Here is a 24,392-nt window from a genome sequence, read left to right as displayed (position 1 = left end):
CTATAGGGCTTGGGCCCCTGCCATCCATGTGGGAGAACTTGATGAAGTGCCTGACTTCAGCCTGGCCCAGTCCATGCCATTGTTGACTATTAGGGAATCAAAATAGCAGATGGAAAATCTGTCTGTGTCTCCACTTCTGTAGCTTTGCCTTTCCAATAAATAAATAAATCTTTTTTTAAAATGAACATATTACAACTTATCCATTTTCCTTTTGTTGAGCATTTGATTGTTAGGTTTTTTTTTTTTTTTCTGTTATGATCTATGCAACTATGAACGTTTTGGTTTGTTTACTGGTGCTTTGTTGTAAGAATTTATCTAAAATATACTGATTAATAAAAATGCTAGTTCGTAGGAGAAACAAATGTTCACTTTTACAAGATAATACTAAATTGTTTACCAAAGTGCTTATAGAAATTTTCATTCACCAGGAAAAAATTTAAGTTATCATTGATACATATCATTTTTCAGTCTTGTAATTGTCAGATTTCATGATTTTTTTTGTACTACCATTTTTCAACTTTTATTTAATAAATATAAATTTCCAAAGTACAACTTTTGAATCACAGTGGCTTTTCCCCCATAACCTCCCTCCCGCCCACAACCATCCCATTTCCCACTCCCTCTCCCATTGCATCCTTCATCAAGATTCATTTTCAATCATCTTTATATACAGAAGATCAACTTAGTATATACTAAGTAAAGATTTGAACAGACAAGCACCCACACAGACACACAAAGCACAGATTACTGTTTGTGTAGTAGTTTCACTGTTAATTTGCATAGTACAACACATTAAGGACAGAGATCCTACATGGGGAGTAGATGCACAGTGACTCCTGTTGTTGATTTAACAATTGACACTCTTATTTATGATGTCAGTAATAACCTGAGGCTCTTGTGATGAGCTGCCAAGGCTATGGAAGTCTCTTGAGTTCACCAACTGTGATCTTATTTACAAGGCCATATTCAAAGTGGAAGTTTTCTCCTCCCTTCAGAGAAAGATATCTCCTTCTTTGATGGGCCATTCTTTCCACCGGGATCTCACTCAGAGAGATCCCCCATCTAGGTCATATTTTTTTTTTTTACCACAGTGTCTTGGCTTTCCATGCCTGAAATACTCTCATGGGCTTTCTAGCCAGATTCAAATGCCTTAAGGGCTGATTCTGAGGCCAGAGTGCTGTTTAGGACATTTGCCATTCTATGAGTCTGCTGTGTATCCTGTCTCCCATGTAGGATCATTGTATCCTCTTTAATTCTATCAATTATTATTTGCAGACACTAGTCTTTTTTATGTAATCCCTTTGACACTTAATCCTATCTTTTTGACCAACTATGAACTTAAACTGATCACTTTAACAAGTAAGATGGCATTGGTACATGCCACCTTGATGGGATTGAATTGGAATCCCCTGCCACATTTCCAGCTCTACCATCAGGGTAAGTCCAAGTGAGCATGTGCCGAACTGTACATCTCCTCCCTCTCTTATTCCCGCTCTTATATTTTTTTTATCTTTTTTTTTAACTTTTATTTAATGAATATAAATTTCCAGTGTACAGCTTATGGATTACAATGGCTTCCCCCTCCCATAACTTCCCTCCCACCCGCAACCCTCCCCTCTCCCGCTCCCTCTCCCCTTCCATTTACATCAAGGTTCATTTTCAATTCCCTTTATATTCAGAAGATCAATTTAGCATATATTAAGTAAAGATTTCATCAGTCAGGTTTTTCTGCTAGGCTCAGGGCTGGTGCAGACCTGAAGTCGCCCTGCTTATGACGTATGTCCAAAATGGCGCCTGCTCTGTCTTGCTCGCCTTTGAGAGTTGAGCAGAGAGAGAGAAACTTGTGTCCATATCGGTCACTTTTTTAATTTTTTTCCTCTCTCTCTTTTAGTTAGCCTGGTGAACTTTTCCCCACGGAGTTTCAAGCCTCGTTCCCTCTAGCCTCCTCTTTCCGCTTTCCCGCTGGTGTCTCGGGCTATTGAGGTTCGGCTCACCTCGTGTTCCAGCGCTGGTGTGTTGAGTCTGCTGCTGGTGTCCTGAACTTGGGCTCCCACGCTCTCCACGCAGGTCCACTGTGAATCACTAGTTCCGGAAGAGTTTCCTCTGCTGTTTCATCCCCTACTCTTCCTTGACCCTGCAGTATCTCCACTTATATTAAACTTTCTCTCCCCCTGGACGAATAGTGTGCTCCCTGCCTATTCCGCCATCTTGCCGCTCTCGGATTTCATGATTTTTGACAATGTTTTTGGTGTGAATGGTATTCTCTTATGATCTTGTTTACATTTATCATTATTAATGGGGTTGAAAATATCTTTCTAGGTTTATCAGTGATACATGTTTCTTTTGTTGTGAAATCCTGTTTATATTTTTTACTGTTATTTTTCCTATTGGTTTGTATGTCTTCCCCTTTTATTTTTAGTTCTTTTTATATCTGCATACTGTCCCTTTGTCTATGTGTTATGAAGTTGTCTTCTCTCAATTTGTGCCTTGTGTTTTTGCTTTCTTTATTGAAGAATTACGATAAACTGTATATATGTGATTTATATAACTTAATGTATTTGGACATATATATTTCCATTAACACAGTTCACAGTTCCATTCAAGTTGAAAGGTTTGTTTTTATTGTTGAGTAGTATTTGATTATATGGATATACAATAGTTGTGTTTTCATTAATCTATTGATAGATATTTTGGTTTCCAGTTTTGATTTTCCTTTTAGATAAAAATGTAGGAAATGAATAGCTGGATTACGTTGTAATCACACGTTTAATGTTTTAATAAACTGCCAAACTGCTTTTAAAATTTGTTGTGTCATTTTCAATACCCACCTTTGGTATGGAAAAGTGTAGTTTCTGCTTATCCCTGTCAATGCTTGGTATGTTGTCTTTTAAATTCTTGATATTCTAATTAATTGGTAGTGGTATCTTATTGTTGTTTTACTTTTTATTTCCCTAATAACTAACAATGTTGAATATCTTTTCATGTGCTTACTTTTCATGTTTGCTTGATTATTTATTTATTTAGATAACATTTCTATTGAAGTCTTTTGCTAGTTTTTTTTTTTTTTATTGAATTGTTAGGTTTCCTCTAATGCTTGTAGAGTTCTCTATCTATTATAGGTAAACACCTTCTTTTAAATCAGATATATAATTTGCAATGCATGGGGGTTGGTGCTGTGGCACATTAGGTTAAGCCTCCACCTGCGGCACAGTCATCCTATATGGGCACCGATTCATGTCCCAGCCGATGTTCTTCCAATTCATCTCTCTTCTTATGGCTTGGGAAGGCAGTGGAGGATGGCCCAAGTGCTTGGGCCTGCACCCACATTGGAGACCTAGAGGAAGCTTCTAGTTCCTGGCTTTGGATGGCTCCAGCTCCAGGCATTGTGGTCATTTGGGGAGTGAACCAATGGATGGAAGACCTCTCTTTTTGCCTCCCCCTCTCTCTGTAACTATGCCTCTCAGATAAATAAAACTTTTTTTTTAAGATTTATTTTATTTTTTGAAAGATTTACAGAGAGTGGCAGAGACAGAGAGAGAGGTCTTCCATCCACTGGTTCACTCCCCAGATGGCCGCAATGGCTGGAGCTGCGCTGATCTGAAGCCAGGAGCCTGGAGCTTCTTCCAAGTCTCCCACGTGGGTGCAGGGGCCCAAGGACTTGGGCCATCTTCTACTGCTTTCCCAGGCCATAGCAGAGAGCTGGATCGAAAGAGGAGCAGCCGGGACTAGATAACCGGCAACCATATGGGATGCTGGCGCTTCTGGCCAGGGCTTTAACCTGCTGCACCACAGCACCAGCCCCGGATAAATAAATAAAAAAAAATAATAATAATTAGCAGTAGGTCACAGGTTTACATCAACTGTTACATTTCCATCAAGGTTTTGAAATTGTTGTTCTATCTTCTGATTATTGCTACTGAGAAGTCTAATTTGTCTTTTTTCTCTAACTTTTTAAAAATATTTTTCCCTTTTTTTGGTGGTCTACAATTTCATTTGATGTCTCATCCTAGGCATAATTTTATTTATGCACTTTAGTGTAAGCTGTTACTTGCATGTCTATAAATTAATATTTTCAGAAGTTCTAAAATTTTTATGTCTATTATATCTTTAAATATCACCTGTTTTATTCTGTGTTCTCCTTGAGTAAAATCTATTAATATTAAACCTGTTGAAATATAACATTTTATTTTCTCCTTGAGGAATATCTATTAATCCATATAATATAAATGCATATGTTTATATTTCTCCTTGACTAACATCTGTCTACCTGTATTTAATAACATCTAAATATATTGGACCTTCTTATATATCCTCAATACTCAAATAATCTAACATTGCTTCCATTTCTATTTTTCTTGTGTTGCATCTGAGATAATTTATTCAGTTATAGTTTTCAATTCTTTGTTCATTCAACTGTTTAACCCATCAAATGAATTCATTTATAATTTTGAATAATTACTGTCTTTCCAAAATTTTATTTTGAAAGTTTTGAAACATAAATAAAATGACAAGAATATTAGAATGAGTTCTGGTACACCTACCACCTATGTTCTATCAGTAGCATTTCATTATAGTTGTTAACTAACTTATCAGTCTATCCTTCCATACATCCATCAATTCATCTTTAAATAATATTTTAAATTTTTAGCAGGTTGCATTGATTCATCTCTGTTAATCTTACTAGATCCCTGTTATTTGCTTATATTTGTGATGGTAACCACTGTTTTTTAAAAAAAAAAATCAGTAACACATTGCTCATCTATATTTTATATCAGAACATTCAAACCAGTAGTAGGTAGGTATCTAAATCTGTTTGTTGTTTCTAATGAATTTCATTTATTGTAGCATTCCTTTCTTCTTTGTTGCTTCATGACGTTTGACTGTAAGCTCATTTCTAGTCCTGCATGCCTAAATTGGAGATTTCCTGTACAAATAGTTACTTGTACTGTTGTCAGTAGTCCTGGGGAGTCACTGACATAGAATCACTTCAGCTTCCCTTGAGGCTCAGTGAGGAAGTTCAAGGGTCAGCTACCTTACTTGCTTACTATTGTAAGATCCAGTATAATGATAGAAATACTGTTAATGTTATCTGCTCTCAGAACAGTCCCATCTCTGCTGATTGTTCAGTTACATTAGCCCAACCTCCAGATCTCCCCTTTCTGTGGGCTGCAATGCCAGTAATGTGTGCATTCTGTTCAGTGTCTAGTGTATCCCCAGAGCATGTGGAATAATATTTAATTCATTTATATCCTAAACCTGAAAGTGAACTTACAACAGAGAATTTGGGGACCATTTGGGTAGGTTTCTAGCAGTGATTGTGCAATGACTTTAAAAAAAAAAAAGGCAACAGGGGCCAGCCTTGTGGCATAGCATATTAATCTGCCTTCTGTGATGCTGGCATCCAATGTGGGTGCCTGTTTATGTCCTGGCTGCCCCGTTTCCAATCCAGCTTCCTGATAATGTGCCTGGAAAAGCAACAGGGGATGACACAAGTGCGTGGGCCCCTGAACCTGTGTGGGAGACCTAGATGAAGCTTCTGGCTCCTGGCTTTGGCCTGGTTCAGTCTCAGCTGTTGTTGCCATTTGGGGAATGAACCAGTGAGTGAAAGAAAGATCTCTCTCTCTGTTTCTCATTCTTTCCTTGTAACTCTGACTTTCAAATAAATATTAAATCTTGAAAGGCAACTGAAAAATAAAATTTTATTTTAGAGTGGTTTTATAGAGTACTTATAGAAAAGTTGCAAAGATGATACAAAAATTTCTCACAAATTCCACAGTTTCCCCCGTTCTTAACATCCTATATTGATGTTGTGACAATGATGATAAATCATTATATTATTATGAACTAAAGTCTATACCTTATTCAAATCTTTTGAATTTTTAACATGTCATTTTCCATTTAGGATCCCATTCAGGATAGCACATTACATTTCTTTCTTTCTTCTTCTTCTTCTTTTTTTTTTAAGATTTAGTTATTTATTTGAGAGCAGAGTTACAGACAGAGAGAGGAAGAGACAGAGAAAAACATCTTGTATCTGCTGGTTCACTTCCCAAATGGCTGCAATGGCCGGAGCTGAGCCGATCGGAAGACAGGTTTCAGGAGCTTCTTTTAGATTTCCCATGTGGGGGCAGGGGCCTAAGCACTTGAAACATCTTCTACTGCTTTCCCAGGCCATAGCAGAGAGCTGTAGAATCATGCTTCATCCTGTCATGTATACATTTAGCATATAGAACCACTATAGGCCCTGCTGACATGTTTTTTCGTTTTAGACAACTGCATAAGAATTGAAGTCTCTCAGCACAAACCTCTCAAAGTCTGCCCTAGGTACACACCATATGTAGATTTTGGTGCATTCCTAACCTTCTTAGTATCTTAGTGTAAACAGTTCTATTACCAAAGGTTCGAGATAGTCTAGTTTTGTTAGATGCCATATTTTAGGGCAGGTCAAACGCCTGACCTTTCTGAGCAACTCTAATCACTGACTTGATACCTCATTCCTTATTATCACTGAACAATATTCCATTATGTGTATTTACTATAGTTTATTCATTGAAGAACATCTTAGTTGCTTCCTGCTTTTACAATTATGAATTAAGCTGCTATAAGCATTCTTATGCAGGTAAAAAAGTAAATTTTCGGAATTTCTTTTCTAGTTGTTTTACTTTGGGATATGTATTTATGAATTATTTTAATCAAGATTTTTCATATGAATGCATATTTCATCTTTGTATATGCAGAAGCTATTTATGAGTTGGTGCTTGCCATTTTGAGTCATCCCTTACATTTTCTTAACAGATATTCAAGAATTTTATGAGGTGACATTGCTCAATTCTCAAAAAAGTTGTGAGCAGAAGATAGAAGAAGCCAATCAAGTTGCACAGAAATGGGAAAAGACATCCTTTTTTGCCCCATACCATGATAATCTTCAAAAATCTCCAGAGGTAAGATATTGAAACTTCTGAAAGAACTGAGTAATACTAGGACTTACTGATGTCAGTAAAGATATAGTGGTGAAAGTAGAAGTTATTATGCATACTTATTTTTAACAAATTACAACAATAATAGGAGAAATGTAGTGATACCATACTGTATGTGATTTTCACATGTGAAGATTTAGGTTTTTCCAAAAAACAATAAAACTTGGGAAGGAAATGATTCCTCACATACAAATGGGTTTTGTTATGGATTTATCATAGTTTAAGTTTACACATGTTTAGAAATTTCTGGAATTTCACGACATGGTTATATATACAGTGAGAGATGGAGATGGATAGTGGGATAGGACAGTGTGTTCTAAGACTATGATTTCCATCTCAGGGACACTTATCTTGGGGCATGAATAAAATTATCCATTGATACATAAGAACAAAGTAGTAGAACTCCTATTTCTAATTATGTTTTTTATACAACCTTTAAATTTTTTCTGTTGGGTAATTTATTACATATACTACTTTAGTAGTTGTGCATATACATTTTAAGATATAAAACTACTAAAGTTGTATGAAGAAATGGTTTTTACAGCTAGGACTATGGAATAAAAAAATTTGAAGATTACTGTTTAATTTAACCATTACAAAAGAGTAAGGCAAATTGAGTACTGTGTGTGTTTTTAACTGGGGGCTAATATGAAAGCGAGGGCAGATCACTGATACTTTTAAGTAGTAGTCTGTACTTTGAGGGGAGATAATGGTACATACACTCTAAGTCTTAACAGTCTACTTAGTAAGTGAGTCTGATCGTTCCTCCTTAATGGGCTATATGAGCTGGTCTGTTTCACTGAATATAGAGATAGGGCATAGGGGAGCAGAGTCTCTTACCTGGATTATCAAGGTGCTGAGGCAGGAGAGTGGCAGGATGTCTTTCTAAGATCAAAGCTTACAACTTGAATCTTAACTCACTTGTTGCTAAAATGGTCTCAGTGGAAAGCAAGCACTAAGGGATGGAGCCAAAATCAAGGTTGTAACCAGAAAAGCTTAGACTATGGTACAGTATTCTGAGTAGATTCTAATGATGTGTAATACAAATGCTTGCTGTTGTAGTTTTAAATTCTCACATTTAAATTCTCTTCCTCGGACAAGTTTATAAAGCAGCTGGAAAGGATGTGTAAGCTCTCCAATGCTGACAAGCATATATCTCCCTTTTCTATGATTCCTTATCACCTGCCTACTATGTTTGGCACTTGGTAGGCTCAAGAAACATATGTTGACTATAAAGAAGATCCTCTAAGCATCGTGTTGTTCACAACTTAATCTAGTTATAGAGATTCATGCCTAACCTGTTTGCCTTTTTCTCTCTATTCTGGTTTTCTCCAAGATGTAGACTAGAATAGAGAAGAACCTGATGTGCTTGAGTTCATCAAATCTAGCAAAGAAAGTTGTAGATAATATTCTATACAGAAATAAGAATGATATTCTGGTAAATTGGCTTGGGGAAAAAGTTTCAAAAACACTTAAGGCAATGGCTGTGCCATTGGAATGTTCCTTTCTGGTGGGTTCATTTATTTTTGCAAGATAGTTTAAGATATTCATTAGTCTTTAAAACCCTTTGTTAATGTAGGAAAAATGCTAAGGAAATATTTTCTCACTTCAGGCAACTAGGATGAAGCAAAAGTCAGGATTAGTGATTGAAATAGTAAGACTTCATAAGATAAATTCAAGGTTTAACTTAGTGGAATTTTTTTTTTGGTATATTCAAGATATTTTCTTGAATTATTTTGACAATATGAAAATAAAACATGATATCATAAGAAAAAATATTTCAGAGAAAACAAGCATTTAAAATACCTTAGATAGGTAGATGTAAAATAAAGGAGTTGGCTTGCAAGATGTCCCTGCTATTTTAATGCCAAGGAGGTATCTGTTTCTTCCAGTTAGAGAGCTCCACTAGCAAGGGCACCGGTGTGTACTCAGTGTCTTGCATACTGTATGCCTGGCATAGAGTAATAGTTTTTAAGATTTATTTATTTATTTTGAAAGAGTTACACAGAGAGAGGGAGAAATAGTGAGAGAAATCTTCCATCTGTTGATTCATTCCCCATATGGCCTCAATGTCAGGCCAAAGCCAGAAACCAGGAGCTTCATTTTGGTCTCCCACATGGTTGGGAGGCTTGGGCAGTTTTCAACTGCATTTCCCAGGCCATTAGCAGGGAGCTGGATTGGAAGTGGAGCAGCAAGGGCTCAAACTAGTGCTCAACTGAGGTGCCTGTGTTGCATGTGGTGGCTTTTCCCTGTATACCACAATGCCAGCCCTACAGAGTAATAAAGAATTATAGTAGTGCATTGAGTTTTTAAATCATCCTGATCTTAATATTAAGACTTGGATCCTCCTATTGTCACAAAACATAATCTTGGTCAATTCTGGATTTTTTCAGGGCAGGCACTCTGGTGTAGTAGCTGGGCCTCTTGCCTGTAGCACCAGCATCCCACGTAGGCACTGGTTCATGTCCTAGCTGCTCCTCTTCCAATCTAGCTCTCTGCTTGTAGTCTGGGATGGTGGTGTGGGATTGCCAAGTGCTTGGGCCCCTGTACCTGTGGTGGGAGCCTGGGAAAGCTCCTGACTCCTGGCTTCAGATAGGCCCTCTGGCTTTTGAGGCCATTTGGTGAGTGTGCCAGCTGATGGAGGACCTTTGTCTGTGGCTCACCTCTCAAATAAATAAATAAATAAAATCTTAGAACAAATTACATATTTTTTCAAAGCTCTTCTCTATGTTCATATTAATCCCCTCTATAGTTTTCTTTCACTCTTTCTTCTCAGAGGGAGCCATTCCTCATGTGTATATTCAGCCGTATTAGCACCTCAGTGACAGCAGAGATGTTGTGTGATATTGTATATTGTATATCACTGAGCTGAGGACTGTATGTGATGGTATATTATGATTCAGTGACTTGGTGAATTGAATGATATTGGATGAGGGAAGGTAAGCCAGGCAAGGAAACCTCATGGTCATCAACTAACAGTCACTGTGAGATAAGCCCAGTTGAGACAGTTGCTTTCTAACCTTTGGGAGACTTTTGTAACTTTACGTTGGGATTTGAAGCTGAGATGAATGTGTCTTCACTTATTTGTAGGTATAAGTTCATCCTATCATCTGCTTCTCCTCACTCCAACCACAGAGCCAAAAAGACATTCTCACAAGAATGAAAAAAGACTTAAAACAATATCTGTTTTCCCTTTTAGTAGAATGTAAATGTCATGATGGCAAGGATTTTTGTTACTTTGTTTATTGCCTTTTTCTCTAGCATGTAGAACATTTTCATATTTTGTTATTCGTTTGTTGTAAAGTTTAGTTATATTGTTTTAGCTTATAGCAATTTTTCTGAAGAACAAATACACTAAAGTGAGCACTAGTTTTATAGTTAGGACCTTCTGGATCTTCCATGAGAACTACCTATGTTTTTAAAATAAATGTGTAAGCCAGCACCATGGCTCAATAGGCTAATCCTCCGCCTTGCAGCGCCGGCATACCGGGTTCTAGTCCCTGTCAGGGCGCTGGATTCTGTCCTGGTTGCCCCTCTTCCAGTCCAGCTCTGTGCTGTGGCCCGGGAGTGCAGTGGAGGATGGCCCAAGTGCTTGGGCCCTGCCACCCACATGGGAGACCAGGAGAAGCACCTGGCTCCTGCCTTCGGATCAGCGCGGTGCGCCGGCCGCAGCGTGCCAGCCGCAGAGGCCATTGGAGGGTGAACCAACAGCAAAGGAAGACCTTTCTCTCTGTCTCTCCCTCTCTCACTGTCCACTCTGCCTGTCAAAAAATAAATAAATAAATAAATAAAAAAAATAAATGTGTAGTCCTAGTGACTTTGATAGAATGACTTATTCATCCATTTATTCTGTCATTAATTATTCATTGTTTAATTAGCAATATATTATTTTTAAGAAAAATTAATTTGCACATATTTATTGGATACTATGTGGTATTTGAATACATGTGCATATTATGTAATATCCAATCAGGTAAAATACTATATTTTATTAAGCTCTGTGCTAGATATATTTGGTGGAAAATGCTAAAATGAATATTTTTCCATTGATATTGACCTTAAGGAGCTTGACTAGTTGAGAGTCTGGACTTTTAAGGAAGAGTCGATGGAGATGATGACTAAATGTAAATGACCTTAGTAAGTTGTTTGACAATTCTAAACTTCAGGTTTCACATCAGTACAGTATCACATATTCTTTGAAGGACTTTGAATTCATCAAATCAGATTATAACAAGCTAATCACAGTGTCTGGCCCAAATTAGACATTCAATAATTTTTTCTCTCTGTTACTAATGCCTTGAAGAATACCTTGAAGGCTGGGTAGTAGCAAGAGCAAAACCTTCAACAATGTAAAGGAATTTTCCATGATATTGTCAGGGAAAAGACCATTCTGAATGGAGGGATTAACCAGAGTACAGGTCCTAAGGTGGGAATATGCCTAGTGTATTCAAGGAATAATAGGGCAAGACTGTTTGGCTGCAGCTGAGTGAATGAAAAACGAAAGATAGAATATGAGATTGAAAGGTAATAAGGTAATGAGTGCCAGATAATGTATAACCTTAGAGGCTGTTTGAGAAGTGGTAATACATTTTAAGTCTTTGTGCATATGAATGAGTTGATCTGAGCTTCTCAAAATTGATCTGAATGTTCAAAATCTCCTATCTTTAGAAATTAGAAATATTTTATTTTTGCATGGATCAACTTAACTCATTATTTATTTCCATGGGCTTCTTTATTATAGTCTCATATTTAGTGTACATTAAGGTTAACAGCAAATAGGGTCATTGTTTAAGTCAATGGAGTTCCTGTAGTGTGACTCTTAATGATTGTTTTCACTCTTGAAACAAGATCACATAAGTTCCTGATGTAAATCTTCGATCTGATTTTAATACTATGCAGGTTTTTTAAATTTAAAAATATTATTATAAAAAGAATAGATTTCATATATTTCAAATATAATTCTAAGAAGATAATCATACTACTTTCCCTCCCTCCCACAATACCGCATCCTTCCTTTATTTTTTTCCTTTAATTTTTATAATAAAATTACCTCAATTTACTTTATAATCACAGGCTTAATGCACCACTAACCATAAGGTTCAACAAGTAAAAATTAGAAAGATGACTGTACGACAGGAGCATAGACAAGCTATAAACTAACTAAATCATATCAATTTTTATTATTTTATTTTTTTTATTTTTTTCCCAAAGAAACCTTTTATTTAATGAGTACAAATTTCATAATTACAGCTTTAGGAATATAGTGACTCTTCCTACCATACTTGCCCTCCCACCTCCACTACCACCCAACTTCCTCCTCCCTCTTCCATTCCCAGTCCCATTCTCCATTAAGGAAAAAAAAATTGTTCCTTGACAGTCAAGACAAGCACTGTTCAAGTGATTGCTTCTCAAAGTGTTAATTTCACTTCCACAGATTTCCTTTTAGGTGCTCTATTAGTTTTCATAGATCAGGGAGAACATGTGATATTTGTCTCTTTGGGACTGGCTTATTTCCAGATTCATCCAGTTTGTTGCAAATGACTGGATTTAATTTTTTTTTTACCACTGTGTAGTATTCCATAGTGTATATATCCCATAATTTCTTTATCCTGTCTTCAGGTGATGGGTATTTAGGTTGATTCCATGTCTTAGCTATTGTGAATTGAGGTGCAATAAACATGGGGTGCAGATAACTCTTTTATTTGCTGATTCCCAGGAGTGAGATGGCAGGGACATGTGGTAGGTCTATATTCAGATTTCTGAGGTATCTCCAAACTGATTTCCATAGTGGTTTACATTCTTACCAACAGTGGATTAGGATACCATTTTCCCCACATCCTTGCCATCATTGGTTGTTTGTTGATTTCTGTATGAAAGCCATTCTAGCTGGAGTGAGGTGGAACCTCACTGTGGTTTTGATTTGCATTTCCCTGATGGCTAGTGATCCTGAATATTTTTTCATGTGTCTGTTGGCCATTTGGATTTCCTCTTTGGAAAAATGTCTGTTTAAGTCCTTTGCCCATTTCTTAAGTGGGTTGTTTGTTTTGTTGTGGAGTTTCTTGATCTCTTTATATATTCTGGTTGTTAATACATTATGAGTTGTACAGTTTGCAAATAATTTCTCCCATTCTGTTGGTTGCCTTTTCCTTTGCTGAGGCCTTATCAGGCCAGCTAAATGTTATCTGGTGATCCAGAATCTAAAGCAGACATTTTCTAAGGTGATCTCAAGCACGGTGAGTGGGTGGGGTTGTGAGTGGAATATATAAGTAGAACTTGAAAATCAAAAGGCTAAGTAATAAGATGCAAATAATTCCAACAAAGAAGTGGTGAACTTGTAAATGAAAGAATCAGGGTCAGATCTAGATTGAAGCAGACATTGCCTGGGATTTATTAAGAAATCAATAGGTACATGGTCAGAATGTCAGGCTACTTTAAAAGTATAGGAATTGGGTGTGGAGTTTACTGTTTCCATTATGGGACCATACTATTTTGAAAGCTTTCTCATAGATGGGACAAAATATTCGCATTCTTTTTTTATAAAAAGATTGATTTCTTTGAAAGAGTTACAGAGAGAAGGAGAGAGAGAGAGACAGAGAGAGAGAGAGAGAGAGAGAGAGAGAGATCCTCTAATTGCTGATCTACTCTCCAAATAGCTGTAATAGGTAGAACTTGGCTGACCCCAAGCCAGGAGCCAGGAGCTTTCTCTGGGTCTCCCATGTGGGTGCAGGGGTCCAAGCACCCTGGCCATTTTCAACCAAGTCCGTTAGCAGGGAACTGGATCTGAAGTGGAACAGCTGGGGTTTGAACTGGTGCCTATATGAGAGACCAGCATCACAGTTAGCAGCTTTACATGCTACACCACAGTGCTGGCTCCTAACATTTGCTTTGTCAAAATTCCACTAGTTGTAACTACAAAGCACAAGGTAAATAACCTTTCCTTTCTTTCAGTTTTAAAGTTATTCCCCTTATTCTTCTCCAAGCCTTTCTTAATAAGGATTTATCTGCTATAGGAATCACAGAGAGCTTTTTCAGAGACATTATCAACCCCGATTATGTGTTTTATTTTATTATTTTATTTTAAGATTTATTTTATTTATTTGAAAGAGTTACAGAGAGAGGTAGAGACAGAGAGAGAGGTCTTCCACCCGCTGGTTCACTCCCCAGATGGCCACACGGCCAGAGCTGCGCCAATCCGAAGCCAGGAGCCAGGAGCTTCCTCTGGGTCTCCCATGTGGGTGCAGGGACCCAAAGACTTGGGCCATCCTCCACCGTTTCCTAGGCCATAGCAGAGAGCTGGATCGGAATAGGAGCAGCTGGGACTAGAACCGGCACCGATATGGGATGCTGGTGCTTCAGGCCAGGGCTTTAACCTGCTATGCCACAACACCGGCCCCATGTGTTATATTTTAAACATTAAATGAGAAAATGTAACAAACAGTAAAGTATTTATTCTGATTACAACCATGCTATATGAAATATAATCATTGGAATGGGATTTTCTGAAAAAGTGTTGATGATAATTTAGCCGTGTTTAGTTATAAATGGATATTCAGAATAAAGTATATATCTTGACTAGTGAGAAACATGTCAGTAAAAAGAGGAAAAGAATTTGAGGAGCCAGAGCCAATTCTATACTTTTAGAAATTTGTCAGGGTTAAATGGAATGATGCAAATAAAATACTTAGCATATTGCTCGTCAATAAACGCTAAACTCTCAATAAGTGAAAGTTTTTTTTTTTAATAGATTTATGAGGCAGAGTTATGGGGAGAGAGAGAAAGAGAGAAAGAAAGAGAGAGAGAAATCTTCCATCCATTGGTTCACTCTCTAAACGGCTGTGACAGCTAGAGCTGAGTGGTCCAAAGCCAGACACCAAGGTCTTCCAGATCTCCCATATGAGTATAGGAGCCCAAGGATCTGGCCCATCTTTCATTGCTTTTTTTTTTTCCTGACAGGCAGAGTGGACAGTGAGAGAGACAGAGAGAAAGGTCTTCCTTTTCCATTGGTTCACCCCCCAATGGCCACTGCGGCCAGCGCACCGCACTGATCCGAAGCCAGGAGCCAGGTGCTTCTCCTGGTCTCCTAGGCAGGTGCAGGGCCAAGGACTTGGGCCATCCTCCACTGCACTCCCGGGCCACAGCAGAGAGCTGGCCTGGAAGAGGGGCAACCGGGACAGAATCTGGCACCCCAACCAGGACTAGAACCAAGTGTGCTGGCGCTGCAGGTGGAGGATTAGCCTATTGAGCCACAGGCGCCGGCCCAACTGCTTTTGCAAGCACATTAGCAGGGAGCTGGAGCAGAAGTCAAGCAGCAGGGCCTCAAACTGAGCCCATTTGGGATGCCAGTGCTGCAGACAGTGGCTTAACCCACTGTGTCACAGTGCTGGCCCTATAAGTGAAAGTTATTAAATTAAGGAGTAATTGATGTTGGCAGAGAAACATGATCCTGAGGGTAGAAATCTGATAGCATGATAGTAAAGGCACAATAAATCATGCATGTGAATGTACACACACGCACACACACATACATATACACACATCAAACGCAAAAAGACACAATCTGAGGCTATTTTGTGTGGGGACAAATTGAATGAAAATTATTCTGTTACAGAGTAGAGAAATAATGTTTGAAATATTTTAAGTGATTTTGATTTCCTTAGGAAGAAAGGGATATTTATATTTTGGAAAAGGTTCCACACAAAATAAAAATATTATTTTATGGTGTTAAATTGTAATATATCTGGAAAACTTTAAAAATGATTTATTCCACATGGATTCAGACAGATAGATGCTTGTTTGTCTTGGATTAATTTTATGGTAGCATAATGCTGGTTTATTTAATATGAATTATGGCAGAGTTGTCAAAGGAGATCCTAAAAATAAATGTTATTATCCAGAACTGAAAGTTCTTACAGTCTAGAACTTGTAGTGTAACACCAAATGCTCTGGTTTTCATATTTTTCTGGGTCTGGAAAATAATTCTCTATGAGACAAATATTTCTTCATCAGAATTGATTGGTTCTGAGTAAAAGAAAAAGGGGACATCAGAAGCACTTTCTTCATTCTTCCAAAACATTTTTATTGAGTACACAGAGAGCCTACTATGTGCCATACACTATGGGTAAAAAGATGAATGAGACCCCATTGGGAGCCAAGTAGGTAGGAATATGAGTTCTTTTTCTTATAGCAATGTGGTTTCAAACCTGCTTTTTCCAACCTATACATGAAGATAAAAATATCTGCCTTGATAATTGTTTTGAAGGTAGAGCAAATATACATAAAACCTAATTTGTTTAGGTTTGTCTCATAGTATGTGTTCAATATGTGGAAGCCATATGATTGACAATGCCTTTTTATTTAAAAAAATTTTTTTATACAGTTTTTAATACAACATGATGTCATAGAAGAGAGACTGTGTAAGTTTTCATCACAGGAAAAGGAAGTTGCTCAGGGAAGACATCTTGAGGAAAGTCCTGAAGAATGTACTGAGAGTGAATAGAGTCAAGAGAGGGGTTAGCAACATATGAAAAGGCATCCTGTCCATTCAATTATTGACATATTATATAAGGATTTAGGTTACAGGAAGTCATGTAAAAATTTTAAGCACAAATTAAAGCATAAGTTCAATGTCAATAATTGAACTTATTGGGGAGCTACATCCATGAGGTCTACAATAAAGTATCTTCTCTTATGAAAAAACTCTGTCTAAATACTGATTTCAAGAGGAAAGGATGTGTAGTACCACATAGTCTAAAAAAGGTCTACACTCCTATGGTCTTTGGCAAATTCTGTGTAGATAAAATGCTGTAATCTTGGCTCTGGTTGGTCTTTTTAGGTAACATGTATTCTATCAGTACTCCTTTCAATCTGTTGTTTTAAGCAAAATTGAATATTAATCATATCAAATAAAAATATACCTGATAAAATATGGCTGGCATCCTAAATATCTATCTTGTTGACTAGTTATCTATTGTAGAAGCTGTTGCACCTTGAAATTTTTTGGAAGGAAGAAATGTACAGGGGCTGGCGCTGTGGCACAGTGGGTTAAAGCCCTGGCCTGAAGCACCAGCATCCCATATCGGTGCCGGTTCTAGTCCCAGGTGCTCCTCTTCCAATCCAGCTCTCTGCTATGGCCTAGGATAGCAGTAGAAGATGGCCCAAGTCTTTGGGTCCCTGCACCCACATGGGAGACCCAGAAGAAGCTCCTGGCTCCTGGCATCAGATTTGCGCAGCTCTGGCCGTGTGGCCATCTGGGGAGTGAACCAGCGGATGGAAGACCTCTCTCTCTCTCTGTCGCTACCTCTCTCTGTAAATCTGTCTTTCAAATAAATAAAATAAATCTTTTTAAAAAAAAGAGATGTACAAAGGACATGAACATACAGATAGACACTATGCTATTAAATGCACTTTGGTTCTAGACTTGTTTTTTCCTTGTTCTACTGAGATGAGTACTACCATGAGAGTTTGGAGGTCTTCTGATTTACTTACAATAAGGCCTAAAGCATACATAAAAGCTGAGCTGCCTCTTTGGAACCTTCCTTTTAGGCCTTCATCCTCATCTTATTCCTCAGGATATTACTTTTTGATGCCAAAAAGAGGCTGGATTAGATGAACTCCCCCCAAAAAAATTAAAAAAAAAAATTTATCTACAATGCCTACAACAGTAGGGTTAAGCTGGACATTTGTATCTCCTTTCTTCTGAGTAATCCATGGTTGTTTCTTGGTCTCTAAGAGCCAAGGAGGTAGAAGAGGATATTCTTCTTAAGAAAGTAGAGGCACTAGATACATGGGATAAGTCTCTGAAATAGTGTATCTCCCAAGAGGAAAAATCTCCAGTGAGGCATTAAGTAAATAAGAATTGTCTATTCAAAAATGATCCAACAATTTTTAATCTCTCCCATTTGTATTCTATCACTACCATGACCCCTGTGGAAAGGGGTGGAAATGTGTCTAGAATGTAGATTGCTGTTATCCCATTTGTGGCTGCCTCTCACATAAAGTTCAACACAATACAAACATTATAATCCTGTCTACTTCATGCTCGTCAAGTGTTGTACTCCTTTCTAGACCTATTGGGAAGAATGTAGTCAAAATGAAGGGCAATCAAAGGAAAGTGACCAGAATGACCGAGATACACAAAACCATGCTCATCTCCTGCATAGAAGTACAAGTGTTGAAGGCAAAAGTTATATTTTATGTGTCTCTGTTTATGTTTATCTGACAGAGTGCTTGATGTTTGTAGGGGCTCAATAGATGTTATTTAATGAATGAATGAATCAGGAAATGAATACATATGAATGAATTTATAATTTAAGTTATGAGTGATACCCAAACCAAAAAATACTGGGCCTTGAGACATGAGAGTTTTGTATTTTATATGGAAGAAGATCTTAAATGTATAGATTTTTTTAGAGTGTTAAAATTATGGAGATACTGATATAATTGTCTTCAAATTAATTTCATTACATTATAGTCATATATATTGTATTCAAAAAATGTCCATTAGAATTCAGTTAATATGGGGTGGGCATTTAGATAGTGGTTAAGCTGATGGTTAAAGCAATTGTGTCTGCATAGGAGTACCTGGCTTCGATACCCATTTCCAGCTCAGAACTTCAGCTTCCTGCTAATGTAGACCCTGTGAGGTAGTGGTGATGGCTCAAGTGATTCAGTTCCTACCACTCATGTGGAAGACTTAGGTTGCGTTCTGGGATGCTGGCTTTGGCCTGACCCAGCCTGGCTGTTGCAGATGTTTCAGGAGTGAACTAGCAGATGGCAACTTCTCTTCTCTTTTCTTCTCTTAGCTTCACTTACCCCCACTCCTACTCCCCTCCTTTCCCCCTCTATTTTCTCTCTCTTTCTCCTCCTCTCTCTGCCTCTAAAGCTTAGAAAAAATATATGAAAAAGAAGCAAAGAAATATAACTCTATTGACAGTAATCTCAATTGTACAAAATATGAGAACAGGAAAGATGGGGACTGGGGTTGTGACATAAGGAAGCTAAGCCATTGCCTGTGACACTGGCATCCCACGTAAGAGTGCTGCTTTGAGTTTTTGGCTGCTGTACTTCTGACCTGTTGATGTTCTTGGGAAAGCAACAGAAGATGGCCAAAATAGTTGGGTGCCTGTTGCCTGGCCCACCCCTAGCCATTGTGGCCATTTGGGAAGGGTGAACCACTAGATGGAAGATCTCTCCCCCCAACATCCCCTGTCACTCTGCCTTTCAAACAAATAAGTAAATCTTTTTTATAAAGAAAGAAAAAGGAAAGATGTGCCTGAGTGCTTACACTGTACCAGACTTATTAAGGGCATCCAATTAATTATATCATTTAATCTTCAAAATTGGGTGAATTCTGTCATTATCCCCTCAATTACAAAATAGGAAACTGAGGGAAGAAGTTAAATAACTTGCCAAAAGTCACAGAGTTTGGTGGTGAGCCAGGACTCAAGCCTGGAACTAGTCAGCAGCCTGTATTCAGATAATGGAAGCAGGAAAACCAGATAAAAACTTCAGGCACCTTAGCTCATTGCCCACTGAGATATTACTTCATCCATTCATTCGTTAGGTCCACCTATGCCAGACAGTGTGTTAGTACAGGGAATATATAACTAAAGACAAAACAATTCTTATCCTCAATGAGAAGCTCATCTCAGCAGCTCTGAATTACCTCAAATATGCCTGAAATAAAATAATGAGGGGTAAGGCTATTGACAATTTCTGGTGAGGGATTCAAGAAGTAAGAGAGAGTTTATAGAGAGAGAGAGGGGCCTGAGGTAGAAGCTTTGTAGGAATCCAGATGGTGGGATGGGGTAGAGTCAAGGAAGCAGAAGAACTAGGAATCTTAAACAGGCTGAGGCCTCTGCAGCACCTCAAAGCAAGCACACATCTTATGTGAAATCCATGCTAGGACCCACAGAATCCAAGGAAGCTTGCTTAGGAGGGTCAGCTGAATTGTTCACAGTTGATTATTGTGGTGGTACAATTTGAAAGTGTATAGACAGAGGGTTGTGATGGAATTTCAAAGGAAGCTGATGAAGCAACTGTTTTACATCTGTTTTGCCACATATTAGATATATGATCCTTATACTCTGTGAGCTTTAGTTTACTTATCTGTGAAATAAGGGTTATGGTATTTATATCAAAAGGTAGTTGTGATGATAAAATGAAATTTAATGCAAGTGAGCCATGGTACTTTGCCTGAACAAAGTAGGTGCTCAATAAATGATAGTTCCCTTCTCCTGGATATGGCTTTTATTTATTTATCTATTAACAGGCAGAGTTTGACAGTGAGAGAGAGAGACAGAGAGAAAGGTCTTCCTTCTGTTGGTTCACCCCCCACATGGCCGCCACGGCTGGCGCTGCACCAATCCGAAGCCAGGAGCCAGGTGTTTCCTCCTGGTCTCCAATGCAGGTGCAGGGCCCAAGCACTTGGGCCATCCTCCACTGCCTTCCCTGGCCACAGCAGAGGCTGGACTGGAAGAGGAGCAACCGGGACAGAATCCGGCACCCCAACCAGGACTAGAACCTAGTGTGCTGGTGCCGCAGGCGGAGGATTAGCCTAGTGAGCCATGGCGCTGGCCTCCTGGATATGGTTTTTTTGGGCGCAGCTTGAGCCTCCCCTTCCCACTGATCCTTCCTGATCCTAAAGTGTTCCTGTCTCATAGTTAACAGTCTTTTTATGGATGCTATAAAAATCAGGCCTTTGAATGGAATAAAATTGACTATTATGAAATGGCTTTTGGGAAGTGAGTATATTGTTATTTTAATAATTTTCTTCTCAGAGAGCATTTTTTTCAGAACCTTTTTCAGTTACTTGCTGTGTACTTATAAAAGTGGGTGTCCACTTATCTTAAAAGTCAGTTCAATAAAGGCATTATTGAAATGCATTGTATTGAAGATCCTTAGGGGTTCCTTTCTCATTTCAAAGTTATGTATTCCAAGAAGTAACAACATTTTAGTTTCCTTTTTTTTTTTTTGACAGGCAGAGTGGATAGCGAGAGAGAGAGAGACAGAGAGAAAGGTCTTCCTTTTTGCCGTTGGTTCACCCTCCAATGGCCGCTGCAGCTAGCGCATCTCGCTGATCCGAAGCCAGGAGCCAGGTGCTTCTCCTGGTCTCCCATGCAGGTGCAGGGCCCAAGCACTTGGGCCGTCCTCCACTGCCTTCCCGGGCCATAGCAGAGAGCTGGCCTGGAAGAGGGGCAACTGGGATAGAATCCTGCACCCCAACCGGGACTAGAACCCAGTGTGCTGGCGCCGCAAGGCGGATGATTAGCCTGTTAAGCCACGGCACCGGCCAACATTTTAGTTTCTTGAATTTTGTTCTTTACGTAGTATACCAGATCTGCTACTTTGAGCTGGATATTTTTCTATAAACTTGTTTAAGATACTGCCTCAATCATTGATTGATCTCTGATCCTTTTTAATGAAATATTACTTACACAAATAATCGGAAATGCCCACAAGGTTATACTTTTCAATTTTAAAGGGATGAGGAATTGTAGAGAGGAGCATATTGAATTGGCTAGTCAAAATAGCCTGTATTTGGTTATGTCTATAGTAGAGGAAGATATGGATATTTTCAGAGAATGTAATTGCTGTGGAAAAAAAAAATTCATGGAAGGCCACAAATTACATGAAATGAGGCATATCGTTTTTAATGTTTATTATTTTATTTATTTGAAAGACAGCGAGACAGAGAGAGGTACAGACAGGAAGATAGGTCTTCCATCTTTTAGTTCACTCCCCAAATGCCTGCAAGAGTCAGGGTTGGGACAGGCTGAAGCCACAATTCTGGAACTCCATCTGGCTCTTCCATTTGGATGTCGGGGATCCAAGTACCAGAGCCATCTTTCTGCCTCCCAGGGTGTGTATTGGCAGGAAGCTGGTTCAGAAGTGGAGGTGGCACTCTAATCCAGGCACTCTGACATGATATGTGACCTCCTAAGTGGCAGCTTAACATGCTGTGCTACACTATGAAGCATATCTTTGAAAAGGAGGAAGTCCCTTAGCTAAGGTTACAGAGACCCTCTCTGAAACTGTAAAACCACCACAGTATCAGTTCCTGGGTTCTTAGAGTAAAATTTCCCCCAGAATCTTTCTTTCAAGCCTGGTTCCAGCTATATAAAACCTCATTTGACTCCTGATTTCATAATATATTGTGATGTTTGGTTAAGTTCTTAACCTCTCCAAACTTCAATTTTTTAGTTTGTAAAACTTTTTAAAGGATGAGATGTTACATAGGAATGCAGTTTATAAAGTTGATTCTGTTTTTGTTTATTTGTTTGTTTTAATCTTCTGGAGTATGGCTTTTATTGGTCAGATTAACTCAACCAAAGCTTTGAAACAGCTATTGTACAGTACAAGATGGCATTATTTCATTTACCATTTCATTGCTAAACATAGATTTAGGTGAATATTGCCTGAATATTTCCAAGATCATTTTTCTGTATTGAATGCACAAAACAATTAACTGCTTTATCTACCTTGTCTTCTATCTTTATAAAGATAATTTCACTGTATCATTATTTAAAAATTCTGATCACATTGTCGCCAATGGAAAATCTGATCTGGCATATGTTTAGTTTCAGAAATCCTCCCAATATAAAAACTTGTCATTGATTCTCAAATACCTGATATTTTGCTTCCTGTAAATAACTATATTATGTTTTCTTTCTCCACTCTTTTATTTAGGAGAATTCAGTTGTGAATTCCACTCTCTCTATACTGTTTTAAAAAAATTGCATTCCACCAAGAAACATTACCCCTCAGAGTGTTGATGCGCATATTTGCATGCCAACAAATGAAATGTGATTTTTGCCTCATGGCTACTTTCATAGCAGTTATGAATTTTAGTTTTCCAGAACTAAGTAAATGTGTCTAGATGGCCCAAGAGCCACTTTTTTCATTAGATATAATAAAACTGCTCACCTTATGTGGCATGTGTCAATCTTAATCTTGTATCAATAACAGTTAAGATAATTTTCTTCCTTCCTTTTCTGTTTTCCTTCCTCCTGCTCATTTTCTAAATTTAACTCACATGTATATTATTTCCATTTTTTTCAGCCAGAATAATTAATTGTCATGCATTTTTAAAGTATTTAATTACCTAAAGTCTTTTGAGTTGTGAGTAATCTTACTGTAATCATTCATATAATTAGAAATCATTCCCCATTAGGTAGTTTATTTGAATAATTTTTTGGATTAATTGTTTTGACCACTTGCAAATAATAACATGGGGATTTTTGATAATGATAAAATATCTGACTCTTTAGTTTTTTAATGGCCCAAGTGTAAAAAGTATCTTCTTTATTCATTAATAACATCCTTATGCAAAGATAAGCCCTGAATTTTGTAGATACCATCTCTAATATTTTCTAAGTGAATTCATGTATTTATATTAGGTGCCCTCAAAAAGTTCATGGAAAAATGTGCATTATGAACAAACTGTATATTAATTTCAATACTTCTGCAACAAAACAAACTTATCTTTAATTCCACTTTTGCATGAATTCTTTGAAGTATCTTTGTGTTTTTGTTCACTAACTTGTATACTATCCTCAAACAGACTCCTTCTGATTTCCTAAATGGAAGTAGTAGAACTGTATATTGTTTAGAAAATTTTACCAGCAAATTTAGACCAATTTTCCTCAAATTTGAGAACCTGTGGAATCATGAGATTATATCCAAGAATCTTCATTTTGGAAATACTGGGTTATTTTAATTAGTTTCAGTTGTGAGAGAGATAGGTTCAATATGTTATCTTAGGATTTTAAACCTAGCAGTTATGAATCTTTAGATAAACACACACACACACACATATATACCTGTTTGCCCTTTTTTGCTAATGTATTTTTTTTTCCTTTTCCCACAATATTTCCTGACTGTGAAATTCCCTACAAATCTGCTCCTGTATGTATTAGCCACTGAATTTTCCTGTGAAAATTCATTTCTAAGAACATATATCAAAATTATATTGTCAGTGGTTAAAAATGTTATACTATTACAATTTGGGACATGCTCAATCGGACTTGCCCCAAATGGTGGAGTTAGAAACGTGCCAGGGGATTTCCAATACAATCCCATCAAGGTGGCATGTACCAATGCCATCTCACTAGTCCAAGTGATCAATTTCAGTTCACAATTGATCACTCTGATAGGTCTAAAAGTCAAAGGGATCACACAAACAAAACTAGTGTCTGCTAATACTAACTGATAGAATCAAAAAGGGAGAGAACGATCCAACATGGGAAGCGGGATACACAGCAGACCCATAGAATAGCAGATGTCCTAAATAGCACTCTGGCCTCAGAATCAGCCCTTAAGGCATTCGGATCTGGCTGAAGAGCCCATGAGAGTATTTTAGGCATGGAAAGCCAAGACACTCTGGCAAAAAAAACAAAAACAAAAACAAAAACAAAA

At 37.9% G+C, this 24,392-nt stretch overlaps 1 protein-coding gene across 1 annotated transcript in view; it reads left to right on the top strand.

The window, feature by feature from the left end:
* The window catches only part of DLG2 (discs large MAGUK scaffold protein 2), a 2,175,716-nt gene that overhangs the window by 251,429 nt on the left and 1,899,895 nt on the right, over positions 1-24,392 (top strand). The window contains exon 3 of the mRNA XM_062196791.1: positions 6,796-6,941. Within this exon, the coding sequence (XP_062052775.1) occupies positions 6,796-6,941 (146 nt within the window). The remainder of the gene's footprint in view (positions 1-6,795; positions 6,942-24,392) is intronic.

The sequence above is a fragment of the Lepus europaeus genome, chromosome 7, assembly GCF_033115175.1.
Source record: "Lepus europaeus isolate LE1 chromosome 7, mLepTim1.pri, whole genome shotgun sequence".
Lineage (NCBI taxonomy): Eukaryota > Metazoa > Chordata > Mammalia > Lagomorpha > Leporidae > Lepus > Lepus europaeus.
The sequence above is the reverse complement of the archived record's forward strand: the minus strand, read 5'-3'. Positions and strand labels throughout refer to the sequence as shown.